The 9,512-nt window shown below is 36.7% G+C and overlaps 1 protein-coding gene across 1 annotated transcript; it reads left to right on the top strand.

Moving 5' to 3' along the window:
- The first annotated feature begins 5,153 nt into the window (after positions 1 to 5,153).
- Positions 5,154 to 5,795, top strand: LOC122604370. The gene has a single exon (XM_043777265.1). The coding sequence runs from the start codon at positions 5,154 to 5,156 to the stop codon at positions 5,793 to 5,795; it is 642 nt and encodes a 213-aa protein (XP_043633200.1).
- The last annotated feature ends 3,717 nt before the right edge of the window (positions 5,796 to 9,512 follow it).

Genomic DNA, 9,512 nt, shown 5'->3' with positions numbered 1-9,512 from the left:
TTTATCAAAGCTCTTGGTCCTGAATGGAAGATTTTGGAACACAGATTAAGCAACATCAAAATCTGGCCAAGTTCACCATCCATAATCTTCATAAATATTTCAAACTCAATGAACACCAAGTTCTAAACAAAGCTTCATCAAACAAAATGCCAGAAGTTGTATCTTCTGATCCTTTGGCATTGATTGTTGAAAAGAAGGTTTCTGAAGCTCTTAAAAGGCAAATGGTGGTTGTTTCTTCATTTGATGAGGAGGGAGATGATATGATGGCTACAAGAGAAGGTGTCTCAGATGAACTATATCAAGCACTTGCCGCGGTAACTAAGCATTTCAAGAAAAAGTTCTACAAAGCGAGGCCTACAAATAACAATCTCCACACTTCTTCAACAAGTGCATTTCCCAAGAAGGAACACTATCATTCCAAGAATTATGAATAAGGTGAATCAACTGGATCAAAGCATGTTGAAAAGAAAGAAGGCTATGAGAAACAAGTTGTTGAGAAGGGTAAAGCATCTGACAAAAAGTGCTACAATTGTGGTATTCCTGGTCATTTTGCTATTGATTGCAAACAATCTCGTAAGCAGAACTATGAATACTACAAACAGAAGATGTTATTAGCCAAGCAAGTGGAAGCTGGTCATGCATTGCTTACTGAAGATGTCAAATGGCTATTGCTCTCAGATGATGAAGATGAAGATCTTTCTGCTAATGTTTGCTTTATGGCGAGGTTGGCCAAGAACAAAGCTTTTGAGGCTGAAAGCACTGATGATGAGTACCCTGATGATGAGGTAAATCTTAACTCTACTCTTTCATTAGTTAGAGATAAAGAGTCACTTAATTTAGCTCTATCTAACTTGACAACTCATAATAAGACTTTAGCCAACAAAAACAAAAATTTGCAAAATAGTATTTCATTATCTAAAAGTGAATTTTCAAAACTTCTTGAACAATATTCAAAATTACTTTTTGATCATGATACTATTAAACAAGACTTTCAATCATATAAAGAAAGGATGTTGGTTAAAGAATGTGAGTTGAATGCCTCTCCTGATTCTAAGTTATTAGAAAAATGTCTTAATCTTGAAAAGACCATTCAAGATCTTGAAAAAGCCAATCAAGATCTTGAAATTCAAGAGACCAATGAATGGCTTCGGGCAAATGCTAGACAAATGGATGTTGATATTCTCAATAAGAAGCTTCAAGAAGCTAAACCAAACAACGTTGAACTCGAAAGGAAGAATTCTGACTTAAATCATATTTGTTTTCTAAAAGGCGTTGAGATTGGAAATTTTGAAAAACAAGTTGAGGAATTTAAAAAAAAATATACTTTTCTATCAAGAGAAGTTATATAAAGTTGAACAAAACCCTCTCTTGGATTTCACTGCCTATTATAACAAGTCAAAAATTGAAAAAGATGATCTTCTTCTCGGGTTGGGATTTGAGAATATCACACCATTGCAAAAAGCCAAGGATGAAATAGAACCTTTGTATGATGAAAAATTTCTTCGACTGGGTATGGTACAACAATTTATTCGTCCATTGGATAACGAATTTGAGACCGATCAAGTTGAGAAACCTAAAGATGAATTTTTGGTTAATTACGATGCTCTAAATGCTTCTTACAAAACAAAAGAGTCTTCAGATTTTTAAATTGAAAGAAATTGCATCGAATTTTCAAAACCAAGAATATATTAGTCCTTCACCTAAACCTACTAAGATGTATATTCCATCAAAATTTTTGGAAAAACAAATAGAAGGTTTACAACAAAAGGTGGATTCTCAACAAAAAGTCATTGATCATCTCAAGTCTCAAAATCCATATTCAGAAGATAAATTAGTTATTGTACATACTAAGAAAGTTTGTGAGAATGCTTCTACTCAAACTGACCTAATTGATTTAGTAGAATATAAGGCAAAGGTGGTTCAACCAAAGGAGTGAGAGTCGAGGAAAAAAAAAGAAACGTCGGGTAAGTCAGCTGGGATCCCTTTGAATAATGCATATAGTGTGTTGGATGATGAAGATGGGAAATGTAAAGCTGCTTTATCAAAGGAGGATGATGATTCAGATGTTGAGGTAGTCTATGAAGAACCGTTTGAGTTCATGGAGAATACAAAACTTACTGAGGGAGCAAGCACTCCCGGAGAGACGGTTGTTCATGGATAGTATAGCATCGTGGAACATAAGAGGTTTGAACCAACCTCTGAAACAAGATGAGGTTCGTGTATTAATTTATGAAAATAAGCTTTCGGTTTGTGCTATTTTAGAGTCTCATGTAACATCGTCAAATATTGAAGGTGTTTGTTCTAGGGTGTTTCGTAATTGGACTTGGCTGAATAATGGTTCATATTGTGATAAGGGATCACGTATTGTATTGGGGTGGAATCCGGATAATGTAGATTTAATGGTTTTAAACCAATCTGATCAATCGATACATACACAAGTGATCTTTAAGGCTGAAAAAAGGTCATCGTTTGTTACTTTTGTTTATGCGCATAATAGGTATATTGATAGGAGAAGGCTTTGGAAGGATTTATGTATGCATAAACAGTTTGTTAAAGATAATCCTTGGGTGCTTTTGGGGGACTTTAATGCAACGTTATCCTTGAATGACATGAGTGAAGGTGCTTCAGTTTTGAACATTGCAATGAGAGAATTTAATGAGTGTGTACAAGAGATTGAGGTGATCGATGTGAATATGTCGGGACTGTTGTACACATGGAATCAAAAGCCGAAGGGGAGTGCTGGTATTTTGAAGAAATTGGATCGAGTCCTTGCAAATTTGAAGTTTGTTGGTGATTTTGTGGGAGCTTATGTTGTTTTTCAACCGTATAGGCTGTCAGACCATTCTCCAGCAATTCTGAAAATTCCTAAGTCATCTTCTTCGAAGCCTAAGCCTTTCAAGTTCACTAATTTGTTGGTGTATAACTCTGAGTTTAAACAGGTTGTTTTGAATGGTTGGAATACACAAGTTAGAGGTGTTCATATGTATAGAGCAGTTACTAGACTTCGTGCATTGAAAAAACCATTTAGAAGATTGTTGTTTGATTAGGGGAATTTGCATAAGAGGGTTAAGCAACTTAGACATGAATTGGACGAGATTCAAAAAGCAATAGATCAAGATCATTCGAATGTCCAATTGAGAGAAGATCATGTTGCGATTCTCAATGCTTTTAATGAAGCATCCTTGGCCGAAGAGAGATTTTTAAAGCAAAAAGCCAAGGTTAAATGGCTACAATGTGGAGATAGTAACACTGCCTATTTCCATAGTTGTGTTAAAAGTCGGGTTGCTAGAAATCGAATTGAGGCTGTTACCGATATGCATGGAGTTAAACATGAGGGTGATGATGTGCATAAAACTTTTGTGGATTTCTATTCGAATTTTATTGGTAAGGAGGGAGTTTCTACACCGTTAGTGAGGGACAATTTATTCACTAATAAAACTTCGAATGAAAAGGTTGAAAACATGGTGAGAGGTGTTACGGATTACGAAATAAGAAAGGCAATGTTTTCTATGGGGGATGATAAATCACCGGGTCCTGACGGGTTCACAGCGGCTTTCTTTAAGGTTGCTTGGGATATAATAGGACTTGATATTTGCCGAGCTATCCATGATTTTTTCAGAACGGGGAAGATCTTGAAGGAAATTAATCATACGGTTATCACTTTAATTCCAAAGGTGCAATCTCCTTTTAGTATTTCTGATTTTCGCCCGATCTCATTATGTAATGTGATTTATAAGTGCATCAGTAAGATAATTGCTGATCGTTTGAAAGAGGGGTTAAAGGATGTTGTGAGTATTAATCAATCCGCGTTTGTCCCGGAAAGACGAATTACTGATAACATTCCTTTGACACAAGAACTGATGCATAATTATCATTTGGATCAAGGGGTTCCTAGATGTGCTTTTAAAGTGGATATTCAAAAGGCGTATGACACGGTTGATTCGAACTTTCTTAGAGTGGCGCTTGTGGGTTTTGGGCTGAAGACTCGTATGATAAATTGGATCATAGAATGTGTGACTATTACATCTTTTTCTCTTTGTATCAATGGGTCACTGTTCAGATTGTTCAAAGGAAAGCGAGGGTTAAGGCAAGGAGATCCGCTGTCCCCCTATCTTTTTACGTTAGTAATGGAGGTCCTTACTCTTATACTACATCGACAAGTTAGGGAGGCTGGAAATTTCTTATACCATCATAAAAGTGCAGGTATTATAAATCTTTGTTTTGCAGACGATCTCTTCCTTTTTATGCATGGAGATGTAGACTCGGTCAATGTGATTATGAAAGGTCTAATGGAATTCAAGGAGGTCGCGGGTCTTGCTCCAAAATTGCACAAAAGTACAGCTTACTTTTGTAATGTTTTGAATTATGTGAAGCTAAATATCTTGAACATTTTACCTTTTGAGGAGGGCAGGCTACCTGTGAAGTATTTAGGGGTCCCTCTAGTTTCGACTAGATTGGTGTATAGAGATTGTAAGGAGCTGATAGGTCGTGTAGAGAAGCGTATCCATGATTGGAGGAATAAGTTCCTCTCGTTTGCAGGAAGATTACAACTTATCAAGTCCGTTCTATCATCTATGCAAGTCTATTGGTCGGCTATCTTTTTACTTCCTCAACGGGTCATAAAAGAGATTGAGCAACTGTTACGCGCATTCTTATGGAGTAATGACCAGGTTTGTAGAGGTAAATCAAAAGTAGCTTGGGAGATTGTATGTCTTCCGAAGGAGGAAGGAGGGTTAGGGATTCGACGGCTTGACTTGTTCAATGTTGCTCTAATGTCTGCCCATATTTGGAATATTATCACCTTGAAAGAATCTCTTTGGGTTCGTTGGATTCATATGTACAAATTGAGGGGTCAAAACTTCTGGAATGTGAAACCAAAGGGGAATATGTCATGGGGATGGAGGAAGTTGCTACAGATCAGGCCTCTTATTCGCAAGTTTTTCTGGTATAATATTGGAAATGGATGTACTACCTCGGCCTGGTATGACAGTTGGTCAAGTAGCAGCCCGTTGATTGATCATTTGACTCCTCGTATGATATCGGCTGTTGGTTTTTCTCTCAATGATAGTGTGGCGATGTTAATTCAAGATGGAGCTTGGAAATGACCTAGCAATTGGATTAATCATCTTCATAATGTTGAAATACCCCTCTTGATGGATAATTCTGATTCGATTAGCTGGCGGGATAGAGATAGTAATCTGAAAGTTTTTTCTATTCAAAATGTTTGGGAAGACATTCGTACTCGAGATATTAGGCTCGCATGGACTGATCTTGTATGGCATAAGTTTGGTATTCTCAAACACGCTTTCATGCTGTGGCTGGTCTTTAAGAGGCGGTTAAAGACCCAAGACATGCTTCGTTCTTGGGATTTGATTCATAGTTCGCAGGATGAAGATATTGTGTGCCCTCTTTGTGAATTGGAATCGGATTCACATAACCATTTATTTTTTGAATGTTCATTTTCTGATCAGGTTTGGAGAGGTGCATTGAATGAAGTAAATATGGTCCACTCATCGTCAAGTTGGGACTCGATTATTCAGCAATTCTTGTCATCCATCAAATCGAAGTCTTTCAAGATGATTGCTAGTCGATTAATCCTTGCAGCTGCGGTGTATATGATTTGGCAAGAAGGTAATTCAAGACTTTTCAAGAAGCAAAAGAAACCGGCAGCCCAGCTAGTGAAAGAGGTAATTGAAGTCGTGAGGCTTAAGTTGCTGATCTTTCGGTATAAAAGAAGTGCTAGAATGGAAGAGGATCTAGCGTTTTGGAAGATCCCAATTTCAAGGCTCCTATAGCATTGCTATTGTTTTTTATTCTTATTTTTGACCTTGTATTGTTTGTCAAGGTCTAGTTGTAGCTATTTTTAGCTTTGAGGCGGTAGCCATGGGCATAGGTTGTTACTGATGTATAGTCAATATGGTATGTTAGCCATATTGCCTGAACTTAATTATTTTTGGTGTAATACAAGCTTACTAGGGGTATTCAAAGGATCGAGTTAAATCCAAACTCGTCAAGATTGAACCACAGACCATTCCCAGAACAAAGTACACCAAAGTGAAACTTCCGAAAGACAATCCTAATTTTTCTTCATCTAACTCTCAATCTAGTTCATTACCTAAGGTATCTAAGTTTAGCTCAGTTTCGCTAACTAGGGATACTTCAAATGGTGCAACTAGATATAGGGATAGATATGGGTGGTTTTCTCACGATAAACCAAAGAAACAAGAAGTTTCCGCACCAACAAAAGACTCTAAAACGATGAAAGTGTTCAAAAACTCTCGTTCTAATCTTCTTAGTGTTAATTCAACAAGTGGATAGAGCTTAACTAGTGATACTAGATGGGTAGCTAAGTCATTAGTACCTAAGTTCACTAATGTTGAGAAAAAGAAGAAAAGGCGAAGGAGAAAAGCTGGTAGTAACGAGAAGAATGTTTCTTTTAGTTCAAACAATTCATCTTTTAAGTCCTCTGTGTTAAACAATGTTAATAATGCCAAGGCAATGCCTTGTGGGTCTGTAAACAATTTTAATTCTTGTGCTGGTGTGAATGCTAATAGACATGTGACTTTTAATTCATGTGTGAATGTTCGTACTTTTTATCCAAATGTGCTTATTGATAATGTGCTTGTTAATGCTTATGTTGATTCCAAAGCATGTTTGAATGCTATTCCTAAGTTATATACCCTGCCTATGTTAACTAACCACAAAGGACCCGTCTTCAAGTGGGTACCTAAAGTCGGTTAAATTTCTTTGATTGCAGGAAATAACCATCTGTGTTTGGATACTCGATTCCAGGTGTTCAAAACACATGACTGGCAATAAAGCATTGCTCAAGAACTTTATCGAATGATTCATGGGAACTGTTCGATTTGGGAACAACAATTTCACTCCTATCTTAGGTTATGGAGACATTGAACGCAATGGAATTGTCATCATGAAAGTTCATTATGTTAAAGGATTAAGTCATAACTTGTTCAGTGTTGGACAATTCTGTGACAACAATCTTCAAGTTCCTTTTCGACAATCTCTTTGCAAAATCCAAACTTTAGATGGAGTTGACATTCTGTGTGGCGACCGCGATGATAACCTTTTTACCGTCAATCTTGATAATAACCAACCAACCGACAATATTTGTCTCATTTCGAAAGCTACATCAAAGAATTCTTGGTTGTGGCATAGAAGGCTTTTCTCACCTAAATTTTCCAACCATCAATACTTTGGTCAACAAGCATCTTGTTGAAGGCTTGCCGGACTATAAGTATGAGAGTGAGCATGTTTGTCCTTCTTGTGCTGTTGGGAAGATTAAACGAGCTTTTCATAAACCGAAGAAATCTCCAAATTCATTAGCACCTCTTCATTTGCTTCACATGGATCTTTGTGGGCCAATGAAAGTACAAAGCCGAAATGGGAAGAAATACATCTTGGTTATTGTTGATGATTATTCAAGATATACTTGGGTCAAGTTTCTTGCCTCCAAAGATGAAACAACTCAGATTTTGATCGATTTCATCACTTCTACTCAAGTAAATCTTTAACTTCCAGTCCGTTACATCCATTCGGATAACGAAACTGAATTCAAGAATACCGTTTTTGATAAATTCTGTAAATCCAAAGGCATTACTCACCAATTTTTTGCGGTTCGTACCCCACAACAAACTGGTGTCATTGAATGGAGAAATCAAACGGTAGTGGAAGCTGCAAGAACAATGCTTGCTTATTCCAAGTTGCCTGGGCTGAAGCTGTTGACACTGCTTGTCACACTCAGAATCGGTCCATTGTCAATCAGCATTTCGAGATGACTCCTTATGAGGTTGTTAACAAACGCAAACCCAACATTAACTACTTTCATATCTTTGGGTGTGTTTGTTATACTTTGAATGATCGGGAGAATCTTGGAAAGTTCGAGAAGAAAGGTGATGAAGGTTACTTTGTTGGTTATTCAAAGACATCAATTGCCTACCGAATCTACAATCGTCGAACAAATACAATTCAAGAAACAATGAATGTTTGGTTTGATGAGATGTCGGGCATGATCTTTGAACAAGAAAGTTTGTTACCAACAAGTAATGATCCAAGTGCTTCAAGTACTTCATCAAGGACTTCTACTTTAGCATCTAAATTCAGATAGTTTCCAACTCCAACAAGTGATGAATTAGATATTCTTTTTGAAGAATTCTACAATTCCAAACCTGTCACACCCCGTTGTAGCGGAAATACAGGGTTAACAAATAACTGCGTACTAACCAAAGGCTAATAGAAATTACATCCATTTAATACCAAATACAAGTCTAATACAAGTACAATCGTTCAAATGTGAACCCCAGAATACGGATACAAGTCATCCATATATGGAATTTGGCCCACTGAATACAAGATAAATATTTGGACAGTCTACTACGATTACAACTAATAAGATGATAGTTCTCATATGTCTGATGCTAATTGTACGTCCAAAGTCAAAAGAATGGCCCTAAAATGCCAAGATGATCCAAGATTTACTGTTGGTTACCTGAAAAGCATGAAATTTGAGAGGATCAACTATCGAAATAGTTGGTGAGTTTACAGTGTGTTTGACCAAAGTTTAGTCGTCATTGAGAATACACAATGACATGTAGTTATTTAAGACAAGACAGCCGGGAATAAAATCCGACAATATATAATGACAGTCCAGACCTAAGTCCGACAATATGACTAATATGCCTCGCACAGGATTTCCCGTCTAAAGTGGGGTGCGGACCAGAACCATGTTAGTCAGGAACAAAATCTGACAAGACAACCATTAGGATCTCATAATGGTAATAACTACATAAGGGGAACATTTTAGTCTGTCAAACACATAAACATTTAGTCACTAAGTCACATAGAACAAAATTTCATAAGAAATGTATACACATTTTCAAACAGCCGTCAACATGGCAAACATAAGGCAAATGATTTAAATAGCCAAATCTCATGACATAGACAAAGACAAATCATTTATAAAGTAGTCGTGTATACAACAGTACATGCTTTTCAGGCCCAAAGTAAAAAGGAAAAAGGGCGCCATAAACTCACCTTAGCGATCAAAGAGCTAAAAGGGAGAGCAAACTTGAGAATGAGCAATCTAGTCTCCACGTCTATCCAAAACCTAGGATATAAGTACCAATAATGAGGATCAACTCTCACGATGTCAAGTATCCTACGTACAACTACTTAGCTATCAACCCTAAAATGTCACGATCCAAAATGTTTTATAATCTAACCATTTAATTAAAATGACTAGAGACATGCTCAAAGAAATGAAAACTATCCAATTACTTACCAAAAACAATTCCGACAGTGTCAATTTCAAAGCTTACTTTTATCCAACTAATCCACAGATACAAAACTCATTTCATTTCCAAGATAAGTAATTCATTCAATATAAATAAACTAAACCATGTGTTTAAGTTTAGACAAATACAAGTTTGAAGAAGAAGTTTATTTACAATTTGATGTTCTTCAAATGTAATAAAAGAATATGGAGATCGATGATG

The sequence above is a fragment of the Erigeron canadensis genome, chromosome 6, assembly GCF_010389155.1.
Source record: "Erigeron canadensis isolate Cc75 chromosome 6, C_canadensis_v1, whole genome shotgun sequence".
NCBI classification, from domain to species: domain Eukaryota; kingdom Viridiplantae; phylum Streptophyta; class Magnoliopsida; order Asterales; family Asteraceae; genus Erigeron; species Erigeron canadensis.
This window is presented reverse-complemented; position numbering and strand designations above follow the sequence as displayed.